Genomic DNA, 20239 nt, shown 5'->3' with positions numbered 1-20239 from the left:
TGAGCTGCTGCTTCTAATAGAGGAAAAAGGCTGATACCTAGATGAACTGGTGTCGGCAGAATTTAAACTTGAATTTCTATTAATTGACCCTCTGTTGCATCCTGAATGCTAAAACAGATTAAGATGTTTCTCTTTAGGACACCTGGGTGGCTCAGTGGTTTAGCATCTGCCTTTGGCTCAGAGCATGATCCCAGGGTCTCGGGATCAAGTCCTGCACTGGCTCCCTGCATGGAGCCTGCCTCTCTGTCTCTCATGAATAAATAAAATTTAAAAATAGGTTATTTTTTTAAAAAAAGATGTTTTCCTTTAAAAATTCATGCATCAGAAGGACTTAAGGAGAAATTACAAAGGTTAAATTTACATTAATTTTCTTCTGGCAGGCCTTGTTTCTTTGTTTTTGAATATGCAATCCTTTGGTATTTCAAATGACAAGGGGAAACATTTACCAGGAACTACAAGACCTAATGCTGCCCAAACAGGCCAGTTGTTTCCAGATGCCCAATAACAATAAATGATACAATAGACTGTGCACAACCAGTGTGTCCTTGGGTTCTTGAGCTCTTGCTTTTGGTTAGCCCCTTAATATATTCCTGGGCCCAGGTTTTGGGCAGTCTAATGAGCATTATTTGAGGGAAAAGAAACATAGCACTTTCCAGGAAAGATCCAGTCTTGTGACCAGTCTGTTTTCCCCTCACTTTATCTCTTAATTAGAATATTTTTAAAAGGTGATACAGTAATATTGTGCAGGGAGTATTTCTAGTGAAAATGATATAGTATTGCAAAAAGGGCACCAATCTGGTGTTAGAAATTCTTGTCTACTTTTGATGTTATCTGCATAACCTTGGAAAATCTACCTAGACTGTCTACAGCTCAGTTTCTATGCAGTGTGATACACTATTGATGCACATCACTGATATATGTAAAAATTATTTTGAAAGTGCCAAAGAAAAATGCAAATTTTCATTCTTGCCCCCATTCAATTCAACAAACAGGGCAGTAACCATGCCCTAAGTCCTGTGATTTTATTTACACATGAATAAGGCTCAAATGTTGCCTTCTTGCCAGTTGCTATCTATTGCCAACAAGGCCTAAAGAAACCTCTGGAAGGGAAGAGGAAACTGAGTACCTGAGAGCTCTACTGCACATCCTATCAGGAGACACCTTTGGCTTTGCTTTCATTCTCCAAAGTCTTGACCACAAAACATGGTGGCTAAAGGGCGTTATGATTTACATTTTGGTACAGTGACTATTTACAAAGCATCTACTTTGTGCCAGGTTCCGTGCAAGGTATGTATAACTTACCACCACTTAACAGATGATGAAACTGAATCTTGGAGAATTAAAGTAACTTGCCCAAGTCACAGAGCTAGGAAGACATAAGGCAAGAATTTATAGCTACATCACCCTCCTCTTCTCATAAAAGGAAAAAGAAGAGAATGAAAGTCAAAGCACCGCCTGTCTAGTAGCCCTAGAAGCAACTATTGCTGACCTCTGATTGTGGATTGGGAGGCTGAGGTGATGTGTGAGTGACACATATCCATTCAGGGAGTCATTAGAGGAAGGTAGGAGGTGGGGGGGAATAGGTGTTTCAAATTCTCCCTTCCCTAAGTATGCCTACATTTCTACAGCATGGTGTGCAGGGTGCCTAAGAGAGGTACAGAGAAAGTGATAGGGAGTTTGGAAGAGCAAGATTAATTTTAGTATCTGCAGTCATGGTGGTCTTCATGAAAGAAAGGTTCTTGATACCTTTAAAAATTGAGACAATTAGTGTTAGTAAGGTCAGGAAGAAAATAGAAGGGATTATCTAGTTAGCAGGGGTAATTCTTTAATTTATTCACCAGATAGTTACTGGGGACTCACATGTGCTAGGCACTGTCCTAGGCACTGAGTAGTAAACAAAACAGGAAAAAAAAAAAAAAACACCCTGCCTCACAGAGTTTACATTTTAGTGGGTAGATGAAACAGACAATAAAAAGACAAACATACAGCATTTTAGAAGATGGTAAGGAGACAAATATTTTTGGGAAAGGAGATAGAGTGTCTGGGGGTGGGGTAGAGATGAGATTTAGGCAGGATGCCCCAGAAGATCTCACAGAGAGGATGATATTTGAGCAAAGACTTGCACTAGGAGGGAGCAGTTTCTACAGATCTCTGTGGCAGAGCAGTCTGGGTAGAAGGACCAGCAAGTCTGGAGGCAGGGGCACCCCCTGAATATTTGAGGATTAGGAAGGAGATTAGTGTGGCTAGAGAGGAATAATTTAAATGCAGAGTGTTAGGAGATGGAGTCAGAAAGATGAGGGATGGAACACCGTGAGTCAAGTCCCTGTATATCTTTTAAGGTCATTGCAAGGACTGTGGCTTTTACTTTCAGTAATAAAGAAGCCACTGGAAAGTTCAATCAGAGGAATGTCATCATCTGATTTACATTTTAAGGGAATATTTTCTAGCTATTGTGTTGGATATTGGCTGGAAGGTGGTGGTGGGCAAAGGTTAAAAAAAGACCAGTCAGGGCAGCCCAGGTAGCTCAGCGATTTAGTGCCCCCTTCAGCCCAGGGCATGGTCCTGGAGTCCCAGGATTGAGTCCCACGTCGGGCTCCCTGCGTGAAGCCTGCTTCTCCCTCTGCTTATGTCTCTACCTCTCTCTCTCTGTGTGACCCTCATGAATAAATAAATAAAATCTTAAAAAAAAAAAGACCAGTCAAAAGACTATGTCTGTAATCCAGACAAGAGATGATGTATCTTAAACCTGGTGGAAGTAGATTAGTATGAAATAGTTTAATTCTAGATATATTTTATTTTTTTAAAGATTTTATTTATTTATTTATTTATTTATTTATTTATTTATTTATTTATTTATGATAATGAGAAAGAGGCAGAGACACAGGAGGAATGAGAAGCAAGCTCCATGCCAGGAGCCTGACGTGGGACTTGATCCTAGGACTCCAGGATTGTGCCCTGGGCCAAAGGCAGGTGGCAAACCGCTGAGCCACCCAAGGATCCCCTCTAGATATATTTTAAAGATAGATCAAATAAGAGTTGAGAAGATAGGAAGGAAGAGGAGTAAAAAGTGACCCCAAGTAAAAGATGACTTAGTACCTGGAAGTACAGAGTTTCCAGTGGCATGTGGGAAATGTGGAAGTACAAAGACAACCTGTGGAGAGAAGAAAGTTGTAAGAAAGTTTGGAAAGTAGCCTGGGTCCAATGTCTAGTCCTTAGATGGAAATAGGATTCCCCATCTTAAACTCATGTCAGGATGAGCCCTGCTGCTTTCCCTTTCTGCTCAGGGAAGCAAATTTGGGCTAGCAATTATGGGCAGCCTGTGTGGCTCAGCAGTTTAGCGCCGCCTTCAGCCCAGGGCCTGATCCTGGAGACCTGAGATTGAGTCCCACGTCGGGCTCCCTGCATGGAGCCTGCTTCTCCCTTTGCCTGTGTCTCTGTGCCTCTCTTTCTCTATATATGTGTCTCTCATGAATAAAAATAAATAGTTTAGAACTCATGAAGAACGATGCTACTTTGGAAAATCCATTTTTATCTCTCTTACAGAAAACTTTTCCCCCAATGACAAGCTCTGTCTTTACCTCAGCTCTTCCTTACAGCTTCTTACCACTGTTCTCCTTCTATGTCTCACTCCTCATTCTTCACTCCCCAGGCCTGGTAGTGGATTCTGCCCCTAGACACTGCTGCCCGTGACCATAGCCTCTACCCAGGCCAAGCCCTTTTCAGCTGTCATGGGGATCATTGTATCTCCTCTTCATGGGTCTTTCTGGCTCCCCTCCTACAGCCCTTTCAATCTCTCTCTGCAGTATAGCCAGACTGGTCTTCCTGAAACAGAATTCTGATCACGTCCCTTCCTAGTTAAACACTGCAAAGGCCCCCAATGATCTTTATGATAAAGTGCAGCAATCTTCATGTAGCTTATGCAGCCCTTGTCTCCTCTGCTCCTTTTGCACTCCCCATTCCCCCATCTCGCATGTCATGATCTGGGCATTCCAACCTTCTTAACGTTTCCCAGACAGAGCATGCTCTCTCTCTCAGCCAAGAACCCTTAAACACTCTTCCCTCTACTCCTCATCCAGCTGACACTCAGCCATAGTTCTCAGCAGCAATGAACTTCTGGGTCTGGTGCCCCTCCCGACTTGGTACTGCCTCCACACTTATCAAACCACACTGCAATGATCTGCTTAGATGCTCCTGTGCCTTCTAGACTCTAGGGAAAGAATCAGGTTTATCTTATTCAACATTAGGTCCCTCACTCCCAGCACCTTCTGAGCAGTCAGAAGTAACAGGCACTCATTCCATATTTGTTGAATCAATAAACCATTCCAAATGTTAGTTCTTTAATGAAACTTTCCCAAGAGCCCTCCATTGGAAGAGATCTCTCCCTCTTTGGGCCTCCATAGATTTTAACTCCATATGTGTTACAAGTTTATCACATTCTATCTTTCACTGTAGCTACATAATTTATTTCTATTACTGAACAAATTTCTTCTTAAGTGCAGAATCCATGCCCAGTTCATCTTTGTTTTGTCCCTAGACCATCAACCACACAGCTTTTTGTATACTCAGACTCCAATTAATTAATTAATAGACTGTAAATGTTAGATTATGTTTTAGAATTTCCAAGTAGGCTAGTTTATGGAGAGCATGTGCTTTGAGGTGGGAAGTGGTGCGTCCTAACAGGTAAGTTGAGGCAAGATGGTAGAAAATCTAGTTTGCTTAGCTAAGACTTAATAGTTTGGCAACAGGAGATTTGTTGTGCATTTCTAAACCAAGGAAGTATATTATCATAGTTGAGTACTAAGGAGATTAATCTGTCCTTAAGATAAATTCTTTGGTACAGAAATATAGTGCTCTCCTGCATCTATCTCTAGAGATTGGTAACAGAGGAAGTGAATCTTGGTAGTGTTGGGGATTCAGATTTTTCTTCAAGGTTTTAGGGGGAGTAAAACCTGGAAATAGAAAGCAATCAGAGGCCATTCTATTCTGGCACTCGTAGCTTTGCATTTACTCTGATTCTAACTCTGATAAATTGCTGCTGTGAATTCTCCAATTATTCAGAATCCATGGATAGAGCTGTAGTATAATTCAATCTCATAGTTAATCCTTAATTTGTTTCTCAACAGGTTCTCTGACTCTGAGAACACATCACGTTCAAGATTCCAAAATGGGATTTGTGATCAATGCGATCTATTCCATGGCCTATGGGCTCCACAACATGCAGATGTCCCTCTGTCCAGGCTATGCAGGCCTTTGTGATGCAATGAAACCAATCGATGGACGGAAACTTTTGGATTCCCTGATGAAAACCAATTTTACTGGGGTTTCTGGAGATATGATCCTATTTGATGAGAATGGAGACTCTCCAGGAAGGTACTGTTATAATTCTCTTCTAGACAATAGTAGGTGGACAGTCATCTATTGATCCCAATGTGCCCATTTCTCTCTTTTGTGGTTATCTAGGCTTACTGGTCATATTTGGCCAGCTCTGACATCACAAAGGGATTAAAGATAGACAGAGGGAGCCCCATTTTCTGTAGCCACATACACATCCATATGTGTACTGGCTTCCAAAATACACTCTTGGAATCATCACATTTCAGAGACCTACACTCAGAGACAGGAGCCTCATGTTATAATAGAAAAACCAAAAACCAGCTCTGTGGTTTCTCTGTATGTTTTCCATGTTATTCTCTGCACTCTGATCTCTTCTTGGGTCATAGAATTATTCAGAAATGGGAACTATTCCATTTCTGGTAATTCAGAAATAGGGCTGAGGTGCTATTACATTGTTTGCTCTACCTATAGTAAGTTAGAAGTCCTTTTATTTTATTATCCTTTAGCTGGAGGTCTTTCTCCCTTCTTGAGGACTAAATTGCCTTTTATTCTCAAACTCCACCTTTAGTTATTGATAGAGGAGCCTGAGAAATATGAACTTACTCATAATTTTAGATCAGCCTCCAGGGAAGTCATTAGGTACCTAGAACTTATCAGAATTCACATCTATCTCATACTCTAAATTCTTAAGTGACTCTACACAGGAGACTTTTAATCTATGAGGGATAATGTCATTAAAATGATATTCTGAGCTGTAGTGGGGCTGGCTCTTCACTCTGCCTTACATGGACACAATGAGGGTCCTTTGGTCTCCCACTGTAAAACCCGAAGCATTCTTCCAGCAACAGTTTATCCTTGACATGAAGGCTTGGAGAGGGTGTCTTTACACTCTGTTTGTAGCCTATCTTGCCAAGAGAAGGTTTCATGACTCTCTCCATGACTCACACCTCATGTGCCCACACATGCACCAGCCACCTTGGTTCTAACTTGTTTTCGTGTTACTGAGGTGAGCTGAAGCTTGTCCCTGATGCAGCTGTTACCATGTCACAAGCTGAACTGCTAAGTGACAGCTAGTTCCAAGTCATGCAGCCAAGAAGAAAGCTGTATATTTATTCTATTCTAGAGACTTGAATATTGCTCCCAGCAGGCTCATTGCCAAGATAAGCTGACTTTGCATATATAGTTTTCTTCTTTTTTGGCTGTTCGGTATACCCATGGGGTATAGGGAATACAAACATTTTATCAGGGCCACAGAAAACTTCACATCTGTCATAAAGCTTCATAGGCAGGTCAGCCAATGAGCTCAGTTTGTAGGCTCAAGTCAAGGCTTACTCCCTGATATCCGCACATGGATCTATTATTCCTGTGAGCATGCCTATAGCACTGACATCAGCTTGGGACTTGTTCGTAAACTTTGATGACTACAGCTCCGAATATTCAAAGGGTTTTCATGTCATGTACCCAAGCTAGTTCCACAAAGAACAGATAGTGAAGAAATTTCTCAGCTCTATTCGAATGGGAAACCTTAATGGATCAGAAAGAACATCACTGTCTCATTCATAATCCTCCAAATATGCTGTAATGGGTACATTTAGAACATTGGTTCTTAATCTTTTTTAGAACGTAAATCTCTTTAAGACTCAGATGAAATTTATAGATATTCTCTAAAGGACAATATATATAAAATTTTGCAGACAATTTCCAAGAATTCACAATTGTTCAGAGACTTTCCACATATTAACAAAGGTTGGGTGTTACAGTATGCCATTAATAAATAATGTGAATTGGCTTCTAAGGGCATGAACCAGATTCAGGAAGGTGGTTTGCAGCTTTTTATTTTTCCAATTAATCCAGTTCTATTTACAAAATAACTAAACTAATATTTATTGAACAGGTATTTTGAGCCAAACACTTAGCTAAGTCCTCTACATTTTAATCCTATGAGGTAAATGTTATCATTCTTTTCTCCAGCTGAAGGCTCACAAATTGAGGCTTACAAAGACTAAGTGACTTTTCCAAAGATACAGTCTAATACATGAGAACTCAAGATTCTAATTCAATCTTCACTCCTAACCTTATACAATGATCTGCCAATTAATCAACCAGAATAAAAGTTTAAAAGCCACTATTTTTTGAGAAATTTATCAGTAGGCATTATATTATTATTTCTGTGGAGTAAAAGTTATGGTTCTGCTGAGTCAAAGACATTCCAAAAGGGGCAATGCCCCAGAGGAGACTGGGGTGACTAGGGAGTCCCCTAAAAAGCCAGAGGAAGATCCTGAACTGAGGAAGCAAGGACAGGTAACAACTTATTCTAGCAAACACAATTGTAGGCTGTTAGAGAGTTCATTTTAACCACTTCTTTTAAACTTCATATCTAATCAGACAACTATCAGTCCACAATTCTTTAATAAAATCCTTGGGACCAAGTGTATTACAGAATCCAGAATTTTTAAATTAGAAAAGGTAACACAGTCATCTGATGCCACCAACATGCTGTGAAGCAGCCCTCTTTAATCAACATATTAATATTTCTGTAGTAAAACATACAAATATTCACATAAAGTGTGATAAATAGACTATAAATAGCCTCATTACAGTGTGGGCCAAGTTCTTTCACTAGATAAGTTCAGGTTGGGTCATGTTTGCTGCCAAGTGAGTTATAAAAATATAATTTTAAGAACCCTAAGAATTTCAGAATTACAGATAAGAAATATGGACCTTGACTACTTACCACCAATGGTATAGACCACAGGTCAGCAAACTGTGGTCTGCAGGCCAAATGGAGTCTGCTGTCTGTTTTCATAAATCAGGTTTTATTGGAACACAATCACACCCACTCATTTAGGTCCTATCTTTGGCTATTTTCACACTACACTGGCAGTGTTGAGTAGTTTCACCGAGACCATCTCACAAAGCCTCAAAATATTGAATGTACCTCTACAGTAAAAATCTTCTGATCCCTCACAGAGAATCCGTTGAGAAATAGGGTTGAAGAGGCCTCACTACTGCCTGGGACTGACCATAACTGGGCAGAGGAAACATGGAGAGTCAACATCAAAACATGAGACTAAGTACAACTGGCTGTTTAAAGCAAGAATTGTAACATTATATTGTGGGATTGCTAAGTGTGGAAATGAAAAATATTTGGCAACGTGTCATAAAGAAAGGGGATATAGAATTCTACAACAGTAAGTTTCTTATTTACATTAAGTGACACAACATTAAGTAGAATAGGATAATTAGAGAATGCATATTTAATCCCTTAATACAAGGAATAGCTAAAAAAAAACCAATAGAAGGATACTTTTAAAATCTTGATTAATCCAAAAGACAAGAAAAGAAGAGTGGGTGGGCAGAAACAGAGGTGACAAATAGAAGATCAGGTTAGAACACTAGAAATTTGAAGATACTGAGCAGGTTTGCACAAGGGTTCTTCATATGTGGCTCTGCATATGTCACAGAAGGACCAGAGATGATTTATTTCAACTTCCCAACTTTCCTTGGAGGGCACAGTGGAGTCACAAAGAAAGGAAGAGGTGCGCCCACTCTCACACTCAGTAACAGAACAAGGCCAGTATGCAATTCCCAGGCATGGTGATTAAATTCAAATGAAGAGAATGTAACTTAGTTTTCTTTTCTCTTCTTTTTTTTTTTTCTTTTCTTTTCCCCATTTTCTTTGTCACATATGAAACGGTTCTATGTGTATCCTGGAAAAGGATTTCATTATTAATTACCATTAAAGGACTTGGTCAAAGGGACCTTGTGGTCTTTAATCCAACCCCCAAGACACAGATCATTGTAATTGCTCTGTTGCATGGCTTGCTGCTTAAAATGTCTGTTTTCTTGGATGGCAGACAGTCTGTCACATATTTAAGAATCAAACTTTTAAAAACCACACACCTAAGCATTAGAATTATAGACTGAGAGGATTTTAGTTGGTACTTGAATCTAAAATTCTACACAGCCCCTTCCACCTGAAGATGTTGCAGTTCCCCTGACAACGTTGCTTCAGCCCCCTGGGTAAAGAAAATCTCACTATCTTCTGAGAAAGGAAGCCTGCTGTAATTTTCAGAGTTACTACCACTTAAAAAGTTCTTTAGTTCTGATAAACAGAAGCCTGCCTACCTCTAGGTTCTACCTAGTGCTTTAATAGAACTTTTTTTGCTTTGTATTAGAACACATTTTATCTATTTTATTTTGTTTTTGAATGCAATATGAAATTCGTTTTTAGGTTCAGACGGGGTGGCTCAGCGATTTAGCCCCACCTTCAGTCCAGGGCCTGATCCTAGAGACCCAGGGTCGAGTCCCGCATCAGGCTCCCTGCATGGAGCTTGCTTCTCCCTCTGCCTGTGTCTCTGCCTCTCTTTCTCTTTCTGTGTCTCTCATGAATAAATAAATTAAATCTTAAAAAAAAGAAATTCAGTTTTTAAAAATTTCAGTATATTCCGACTATGAATTATGACCAGTTAAGGAAGAGAGACGAGGGGAGGTAGAGAGAAAGGAGAAAGAAAGGAGAGATATTACAGAAAACAGATCATACATACCACACACAGTAATAAGAAAAAAGTTTCAGGAGCAGAAAGATGTAGAAACAAAGAGGCTTGATGAAGGAGAGCAGAAGAGCAAGACAGTGAGAAAGGGAGGGAATTAAATAATGGAAAACAATTGTAGGGAGCCATCATGTGTTTTAATTCTTACCCAAAATCTAACTAAGAATACTTTTCAAACACTCACTTTTGACAGAGAATGAAGTCTATATCCTATCTCTGAAAATGGAAAGAATTCATACCAATTGCCAAACGAGGGGAAAAACCTTTAAAAAAAAAAAAGACTTTATTTATTCATGAGAGAGAGAGAGAGAGAGAGAGAGAGAGAGAGAGAGGCAGAGACAAAGGCAGAGGCAGAAGCAGGCTCCATGCAGGAAGCCCAACATGGGACTCGATCCCCAGACTCCAGGATCACGCTGTGAGCTGAAGGCAGACACCCAACCGCTGAGCCACGCAGGCATCCCAAACCTTTTTTTTTTCTTTTTTAATGGAGAATTATTTTTAACTCTTTTTCTAATGTGTGGCTACCAAAGATTTTTACAGCAATGTTCTATTTTCACCGACAACGATACTAGTGATAATATCTCTGCATTTGTCTTGTAGATAAATAATTACCAGAAATCTACAAGCTAATTCCATGAGGAGGATTCATTATCTCTAACGTAGTTAAAACAGGTTGACAGTTCTGAACCAAAAATGAAGGTTTAACTTTTCCTGAAATCACTTCGCTGCCAAATATGACATTTTCCATTCTATAGAATTTTCATATTTATTTTTCAAAAACTGAATCTCTTCACGTTTTACCATTTCTCCTACATAGAACAGATTAATGCAATCGAGGAGCAAGGAAAGTTGATTCTCCGCTCTATCAAATAGATATGGAGCAGTCTAATGGAGAACAGTGAACTGGAAGTCTAAAGGCTGAGTTTAGGTTTGCTCTGCCACTTGCATACTCTGCAATCTGGCATTACTCAATAACCTCACCAAACTGCGGTCCCATTATCTGTAAAACTCACAGTATGGAGACCTTATCAAAGTTAAATATGAGTAGAAATGGGTTGAGGACTCATTTGGAGTGAGCAATGAAACCCTCATAGCTCTTCAAATCAGCAGCAGCAAAGAAAGAAAACTTCCTGATACCTATAATTCTTTCTTTTTCCCAGCCTAGAATGTTCAAAGCTTATTTGCTCAGAGTCTTTATTTGCTCACACAGAGTACTTTTTAAGTCTCCAAAGCCTATATACTTGAAATACTCAATGACATAATAAATGAGTTTCTTTTTTTTAGCCTTAAAGGCTCTGTTTTCGAATATCTCAACTCATTGTATGCATAGAAGCCATTGGATAGCTGTGACAGTATCCTGCAGATTAGTACTTTGGGTTTAGAAGTGGACTTTAAGCAATTACTCAAAATTGTTACTTACTGCAAATAAAATACTGTGGGATGATCCTTAAGCTACTGAACAGCTAACAAAATTTAAGAATGAACTAACATTCTGAAAAAGACAGTACCGTAAAAATACTGTGATTGGGAGTAAAAACAGAATGGTATCATTTTACAGTGTCAATCGAAACAGACTGAGGTCAAATTGATTCCTAACATTTCCTTCCTGAGCATTGGTCTGCATATGGTAAGCTGGTCACTGGAACCCGAATGCTAGAAAGTTGTCCATCCATGTCAATTTGCAGATAACTATGCTGAGCATGGAAGAATGGAGAGGGTATTTATAAGAACCCACGAGCCAACTGTCTAAGTCCTAGGAGGTAAAAGCATAGGGTGCTATGTGAAGACATTGTGCACCTAAGATATACCCACAGTTATGTCTACAGGAGCTGATAAAGTGACTGGTATTGTTCATCCACTGTCCTAACATTGGAAAATTATTTCAGAAATGCTTCTCTGGAAATGTTCTTGCACATAAGAAAAATCTTGTAAGTAAGTACATTAATTTTCCCTCTTTACATCTATCCCCATACTCAAAATGAGAACAATAGCTAATATAGGCTGAGAACTCACAAGGTATTAGCATCTTCCAGGATTTTTACATTGCACGAGGTGCTTTAGAAGCCATCTATTTTCAGACTTGCTTTGTTTATTTTAATTCCAGTTAGTTAACATACCATGTTATATTAGCTTCAGGTGTACAATATAGTGATTCAACACTTCCCTACATCACCTGGTGCTCATCACAAGTGCCCTCCTTAATCCCCATCACTTATTTTACCCATTCCTCCACCCTCCTCCCCTCTAACCATCAGTTTGTTCTCTATAAATCAAAATTTCATTTTTTGTGGTAGTGTCTTTTTCAGAATGTTAATTGATTCTTAAATTTTGTTAGCTGTTCAGTAGCTTAAGGATTACCCTAAAGTGTTTTATTTGCAGTAACAATTTTGAGTAACTATCGGTTTTTTCTCTGTAACTTAGAATCTATTTCTTGATTTATCTCTCCTCTCCCCTTTTTTCCCTTTGCTAGTTTGTTTTGTTTCTTAAATTCCACATTTGAGTGAAATCATGTAGTATTTGTCTTTCTCTGACTGATTTATTTTGATTAGCATAATACATTCCAGCTCCATTCACGTCATTGCAAATGGCAAGATTTCATTCATTTTTATCACTGACTGATATTCTACTATATATTGGAATATATATATTATATTTATATATATATATAACCTCTCCTTTACCCATTCATCAATCAATAGGCACTTGGGCTACTTCCGTATCTTGGCTATTGTAAATAATGCTGCTATAAACATAAGGGCATGCATGTAGCCCTCTGATTTAGTGTTTTTATATTCTTTGGGTAAATATCCAGTAGTGTGATTGCTAGATTGTAGGATAGTGATACTGATAATTTTTTGAGAAACACCCATACTATTTCCCAGAGTGACTACAGCACTTTCCCTTCCCACCAACAGTGCTCAAGGGCTCTCCTTTCTCCATATCGTTGCCATCACCTGTTGTTTCCTGTGTTGTTGATTCTAGGCACTCTGACAAGTATGAGGTGATACCTCATTGTGGTTTTAATTTGTACTTCTTTGATGGTAAGTGATGATGAACATCTTTTCAGATGTCTGTTAGCTATCTAAATGTCTTCTTTGGAGAAATGTCTCTTCATGTTTTCTGCCCATTTTTTCATTGGATTATTTGTTTATTTGGTGTTGAGTTTTATAAGTTCTTTATATATTTTAGATGCCAGCCCTTTATCAGATAATGTCATTTGCAAATATCTTCTCCCATTCCAAAGGTTGCCTTTCAATTTTGTTGATTGTTTCCTTCATTGTGCGGAAGCTTTTCATTTTGATGAAGTCCCAGTAGTTTATTTTTGCTTTTTTTTCCCTTGACTTGGGAGACGTATCCAGAAAAAAAAGTTGCTATGGCTAATGTCAAAGAAATTATTTCCTGTGACCCCTTGAAGAATTTTTATGGTTTCAGGTCTCATGTTTAGGTCTTTAACCCATTTTGAGTTTATTTTTGTGTATGGTGAAAGAAAGTGGTCCAGTTTCATTCTTTTTCATGTTGCTGTCCAGTTATCCCAGCACTAGTTATTGAAGAGACTTTTTCCCATTGGATATTCTTTCTTGCTTAGTTGAACATCAATTGACCATATAGTTGTGGGTTTATTTCTGGGTTTTCTATTCTGTTCTGTTGATCTCTGTGTCTATTTTTATGCCAGTACCATACTGTTTTGATCACTACAGCTTTGTCATAGAACTTGAAGTTGAGGATTGTGATGCCTCCAGCTTTGCTTTTCTCTTTCAAGGTTGCTTTGGATACTTGGGGTAAAAAATTTTAGCATTTTTGTTCTAGCTCTGTGAAAAATGTTGTTTGTATTTTGATAGGGATTGCATTAAATATGTACATTGCTTTCAGTAATATAGACATTTTAACAATATTTGTTCTTCCAACCCATGAGCATGGAATGTCTTTCCATTTCTTTGTGTCATCTTCAATTTCATTTGTCAATGCTTTTTTTACTCTTCAGAGTACAGGTCTTTCAATTATTTATTTAGGTTTATTCCTAGGTATCTCATTATGTTGGTACCATTGTAAATGGGATTGTTTTCTTAATTTATCTTTCTGCTGCTTCATTATTGGTATATAGAAATGTAGATTTCTGTACATTTATTTTGTATCCTATGACTCTACTGAATTTGCTTATCAGTTCTAGCTGTTTTTTGGTTGAGTCTTTTGGGTTTTCTTTTTTTTTTTTTCTTTTGGGTTTTCTATATATAGTATGATGTCATCTGAAAATAGTGAAAGTTTTACTTCTTCCTTACTGATTTGAATCTTGTTGTTGTTGTTGTTGTCTGATTGCAGTGGCTAGGACTTTTATGTTAAATAAAAATAATGAGGGGCTCCTGACTGGCTAGGTTAGTAGAGCATGTGACTCTTAACCTTGGGATCATGAATTTGAGTCCCATGTTGGGTGTAAGAGATTGCTTAGATAAATAATGTTTTTAATTAAAGATTTTATGTATGTATGTATGTATGTATTTAGAAAGCATGCCATTGGGGCGAGTGCAAAGGGGAGGGAGAGGGAGAGAACGTCCAGAAGACTTGGTTGAGTGCAGAGCCAGAGTCAGGGCTCAATCCTATCACAAGATCATGACCTGGGCTGAAACCAAGAGTCGGGTGCTCAACTAACTGAGTCACCTAGGCATCCCCACCCCCCAAAAAAATTTAAAAGTGGTGAGAGTGGCCCTCCTTGTCTTGTTTCTGATCTTAGGGGAAAAGTTCTCAGTTTTCCTCACTAAGGATTATGTTAGTTGTGGGGTTTTTTTTTATATGGCCTTTATCATGCTGAAGTATGGCCCTATAAGCCTATTTTGCTAAGAGTTTTTAGCATGAATGGATATTATACTTTGACAAATGCTTTTTTGGCATCTATTGAAATGATTATGTGGTTCTTATCCTTTCTCTTATTGATGTGGTGTATCACATTGATTGATTTGAGAATACTGAATCACCTTTACAATCCAGGAATATATCCTACTTGATCATGGTTAATGATTTTCTTAATGTATTGTTGAATTTAGTTTGCTAATGTTTTGTTGAGAATTTTTGCATCTATGTCCATCAGGGATATTGGCCTATAATTTTCTTTTTCAGTGGTGTCTTTGTCTGGTTTTGGTATCAGAGTAATGCGACCTCATAGAATAAATTTGGAAGTGTTCCTTCCTTTTCTATTTTTTGGAGTAGTTTGAGAAGAATAAGTATTAAGTTTTCTGGAAATGTTTGTTAGAATTTGCCTGTGAAGCCATCTGGTACTGCTTTTCTTTGTTGGGAGTTTTTGATTTCTGATTCTTTTTCTATGCTAGTTATTGATCTCTTCAAATTTTCTATTTCCTCCTGTTTCAGTTTTCATAGTTTATATGTTTCTAGGAATTTATCCATTTCTTCTAGGTTGTCCAGCTTATTGGCATAGAGTTTTCATAATATTCTTTTATAATTATTTCTATTTCTGTAGCATTGGTTGTTATTTCTCCTCTCTCAGTTGTCATTTTACTTATTTGAGTCCTTTCTCTTTTTTCCTTGATAAGTTTGGCTAGCGGTTTGTCAATTTTATTGATTGTTTTCAAAGAACCAGGTCCTGGTTTCATTGATTTGTTCTTTTGGGTTTTCTTTTTAGTTTCTGCATCATTTACTTCTACTCTAATCTTTATTATTTTGTTCCTTCTGCTGGTTTTAGGTTTTGTTTGTTGTTCTTTTTCTGGCTCCTTTCAGTGTAAGAATGTTTATTTGAGATTTTTCTTGCTTCTTGAGAAAGGCCTGTATTGCTATAAATTTCCCTCTTAGAACTGCTTCCGCTGCATCCCAAAGGTTTTATAGTGTTATGTTTTCATTTTCATTGGTTTCTATGTATTTTTTATTTATTTTTCTTTGTCTGGTTGACCCATTCTTTTTTAGTTGAATGCTATTTAACCTCCATATATTTGTGGTCTTTCCAGATTATTTCTTGTGATTGACACCTAGTTTCATAGTTCTGTGGTCAGAAAAGAGGAATGATACAACTTTGATCTTGATTTTGTTGAGGCTTGTTTTGTGGGCTAATATATGGTCTATGCTGCAGAATGTTTCAGGTGGACTTAAAAAGAATGTATATTCTGCTGTTTTAGGATGGAATGTTCTGAATATATCTGTTAAATCCATCCAATACAGTGTGTCATTTAAAACCATTGTTTCCTTGTTGATTTTCTGTTTAGATGATCTGCCCATTGAGGGGTATTAGGGGTATTAAAGTCCCCTAATATTATTGTTTTATTATAGATTATTTTCTTTATCTTTGTTATTAACTGTTTTATGTATTTGGGTATGTAATTATTTATATTTGTTATATCTTCTTATATATCCCCTTTATTATTATATGTCCCCCTCCTGATCTCTTTTTACAGTCTTTGTTTTAAAGTCTATTTTGTCTGATATAAGTATAAGCTATCCCAGCTTTCTTTTGACATCTACTTGCATGATAAATGTTTCTCTGTGCCCTCACTTTCAATCTACAGGTGTCTTTAGATCTAAAAAGAGTCTCTTGTAGGCAGCATATAGGTGGGTCTTGTTATTTTGTCCATTCTGTCAGTCTGTATCTTTTGATGGGAGCATTTACAACATTTACATTTAAAGTAATTATTGATAGATATGTACTTATTGTCATTTTATTATTTGTTTCGTGGTTGTTTTGGAAATTTTTCTCTGATCCCTTTCTTTCTTTCTTTCTTTCTTTCTTTCTTCCTTTCTTTCTTTCTTTCTTTCTTCTCTTTCCTTCCTTCCTTCCTACTTTCCTTCCTTCCTTCCTTCCTTCCTTCCTTCCTTCCTTCCTTCCTTCCTTCTTTCTTTCTCTTCTATATATAGCAGTCAATAACAGATTGTTGGTCATTTAAGTTTGAACCCATTCTTTACTCCTTCTCCTTCCCACATGTTAGGTTTATGTTGTTCTTTTTTACATCTTTTTATTTTGTGAGTTCTTTGCATGATTTTTTATAGGAATATTTGTCTTTACTGCTTTTGTGTTTTCTACCATTATACTTTGACTTTTGGTCTGTGCTTTCCACTTAAACAATCCCCTTTAACATTTCTTGCAGTCCCTCTTAATATTTCTGGTTTAGTGGTAATGAACTTCTTTAGTTTTTGTTTGTCTGGGAAACTATCTCTCCTTCTATTCTGAATGATAGCCTTGCTGGATAGAGTATCCTTGGCTGTAGATTTTTCTCATTCAGAATTTGTATATATCATGCCACTTTCTTCTGGTTTGCAAGGTTTCTGCTGAAAAATCCACTGATAGCCTTATGGGATTTACCTTTTGTCTGTCTTCTTTTGTCTTGCTGCTTTTAAATTTTTTTCTTTATCGCTACATTTTCCCATGTTATTTACAATATGTTTTGGTATGGATCTGCTTTTGTTGATTCTGTTGGGGGTTCTCTGTGCCTACTGGATCTGGATATCTGTTTCCTTTCCCAGATTTGGGAAATTTTCAGCTATTATTTCTTTTTAAAAAAAAAAGATTTTATTTATTTATTCATGAGAAACACAGAGAGAGAGAGAGAGAGAGAGAGAGAGAGGCAGAGAGAGAAGCAGGCTCCTCTCAGGGAGCCCAATGTGGGACTCAATCCCAGATTCTGGGATCACGTCCTGAGCTGAAGGCAGACGCTCAACCGCTGAGCCACCCAGGTGTCCCCTATTATTTCTTCAAATAAATTTTCTGCCTCCTTTTCTCTCTTCTTCTTCTGGGATCCCTCTACTCTGAATGCTATTATATTTGATGGACTCACTGATTTCCCTAAGTATATTCTCATTGCATAATTCTTTATTCTCTCTTTTATTCAGCTTGATCACTTTCCACTGCTCTGTCTTGTAACTCATTAACTCATCCCTCTGTTGCTTCTAGCCTGCTGTAAATTCCATCAAGTATGTTGCTCATTTTGTTTACTGAGCCATATATCTCTGCTATGTTATCCCTTATCTCTGTGTTAAGGGTCTCATTCATGTTGTCTGCTCTTTTCTCAACCAGTAAGTATCTTTATGTTTATTACTTTAAATTCTCTAACAAGTATGTTATTTATATCAGCTTTACTTAGATCTCTAGTAGTGACCTTGTCCTATTCTTTCATTTGGGACAAATTGTTCTTTCTTCTCATTTTGTCTAAGTCTCTGTGACTGTGTTAAGAAAGCTACATCTCCTGTTCTTAAGGATAATGGCCTTATGAAGAAGAGGTCCTATAGTGCTCTGCAGTGTAGTGTCACCTGTTCCCAGGGCCTGGCACTTCACAGAGAGGCTCCAATATGTTCTGCATGTGCTTTGCTGTTGTTCCATAGCCACTTTATCCTTTAGGCCAGTCATCTTCAGAGGTTCTTTCTGTCTGTTGTGGGCAATGTTTGGTCCCTGGCCTGAATGTGCAACTTTCTGACTAGAGGTCCTCAAACCTGCTCATGAAATGAGACCTATTACCACTGCCTCCAGAACCAAAGCCTTACAAATTCCTGTGTCAGAAGATGTGGTGTGAGCTGGGATTTGAGGCAGTCTTCTTGGGGAGGGGCCCCATCATGCTGGAGTTTAGGCAAACATGACTGACAAAGATGGTTACACTGGAGTGCAGGGTTTAGTATAAACAAGTTAGGTAACAAGTTGTCAGTGCTGGGCTGGTTACCACAGATGCCTCTGTGTTTATGCTGAGGGGCAGTGCAGGGAAATAGTGCCTGCCATACCTGGAGGGGTCTCTGTGAATGCTGTTTCTCTGGAACACACTCCAAAATGAGCAGATAACCTCTCCACTGTGTACCCCAGGCCCTCTTCAGCTCACTGTTTCCATGTTGCTTGTATATAGGTTGTTTGCTTGACTTTTATCCAAGAGGAGCCCCAATATTCATCAGGTTCTCCTGGAGCCAAGACCACTGACCTTTAGAACTCAGGGCTTTAAATCCCACTGATTACAAGAACTCATGAAATTTGGGCCCTCTTGCTTTCCAAGACAATTGGAATGGGGATTTGTTTTCCTCATGCACTCTCCTGTGTGTGAGTCTGTCTCTCACCCTTCTCTACAACAGTGGCTCACTCCCCACCACAGCAGCCATGACCTGTTTCTCCCAAACTGAGTCTCCGTACTTCCTACCTTTCTCAGTGTGTCTACCTTTTTCTTTTCTGTCTTTAGTGTTAGGGTTTGTTCTCCCACTCTTCAGGTTGGTTTCTAGGGTGTTTAGGATGACTTGATAGTTATCTAGTTGTATTTGAGGGACAAGACAAGGCTAGGATCCTTCTACTCTGCTGCCATCTTCCAACCTCATAAATTCTTTTTGGACATTTTAAACATCATTCCTGAAGGCATCTTTTATACAATGAGTTTAGCCATTGGTACTGGGTAAAAAAAGAAAGGTAAGATCAGGCCCTATCCAGATTATCCCCACATTTCCTAAAGCTGAAGATAAGATTAAAGGTTTACAAAATTTCTTACTTGGTTAGTAAAGGAAAATTTTGTCATTTTATTTGAATAGAGATAAAAAAAAAAAAAACCCTTTCTATCTTTTTTAGAATCCTAACAGTAGTACTTGTTTAAACTTCTTGAAGTTATTTCAAAAATGTCTTTCATCCTTGCTGAGGTCAAGTCACCTTCTCACATGGGATTATCTTCTATTTCAAGTTTAAGTTTGATGAAAAAAAAAAAAAAAAAGAAGAGGTCTCTTAAGAAATTGAAGCCAACAGGCTTTTTTGTTATTCTCAGCATAGTGTCATGGAAAATTCCAGTGTCAGTAATATGACAATAGATACATTTTTGGGAAATGAAATCTTTTGCTTTTTCATAGCTGAATATTCATATTCTTAGCTGAATAATCATTATATTCTTGTTCCTAAGGTATGAAATAATGAATTTCAAGGAAATGGGAAAGGATTATTTTGATTATATCAATGTTGGAAGTTGGGACAACGGAGAATTAAAAATGGATGATGATGAAGTATGGTCCAAGAAACACAACATCATCAGATCTGTGTGCAGTGAGCCATGTGAGAAAGGCCAGATAAAGGTAAAAGTGGAGTCCATTTTTTAAAATTTTTGTTGTAAATTCCAAAGTGTTCATTACCATTGGCTATTTCTTTTTTAAAAAGATTTATTTATTTATTTATGAGAGACAGAGAATATAATTATTTATTTATGAGAGACAGAGAATATATGTGTGCTCATGCAGTGGGAGGGGGTTGAAGGAGCAGATGGGAGGGAGAGGAGAAGGGAAAGAATCCCAGGCACACTCTGCACTGAGCATGGAGCCTAACATGGGATTCAGTTTCATGACACTGAAATCATGACCTGAGCTGAACCAAGAGCTAGATGCTCAAACAACTGGGCCACCCAGGCAGCCCATCATTG

At 38.1% G+C, this 20239-nt stretch overlaps 1 protein-coding gene across 2 annotated transcripts in view; it reads left to right on the top strand.

The window, feature by feature from the left end:
• The window catches only part of GRM5 (glutamate metabotropic receptor 5), a 514508-nt gene that overhangs the window by 405642 nt on the left and 88627 nt on the right, over window positions 1-20239 (top strand). For both annotated transcript variants that reach the window (XM_041729572.1, XM_041729571.1), the window contains exons 5-6: window positions 5124-5370; window positions 19730-19898. In XM_041729572.1, coding sequence (XP_041585506.1) covers window positions 5124-5370; window positions 19730-19898 — 416 coding nt within the window. The remainder of the gene's footprint in view (window positions 1-5123; window positions 5371-19729; window positions 19899-20239) is intronic.

The sequence above is a fragment of the Vulpes lagopus genome, chromosome 15 (assembly GCF_018345385.1).
Source record: "Vulpes lagopus strain Blue_001 chromosome 15, ASM1834538v1, whole genome shotgun sequence".
Taxonomy (NCBI): Eukaryota; Metazoa; Chordata; class Mammalia; order Carnivora; family Canidae; genus Vulpes; species Vulpes lagopus.
Note: the sequence above shows the minus strand (reverse complement) of the source record. Positions and strands in the feature narration are given on the sequence as shown.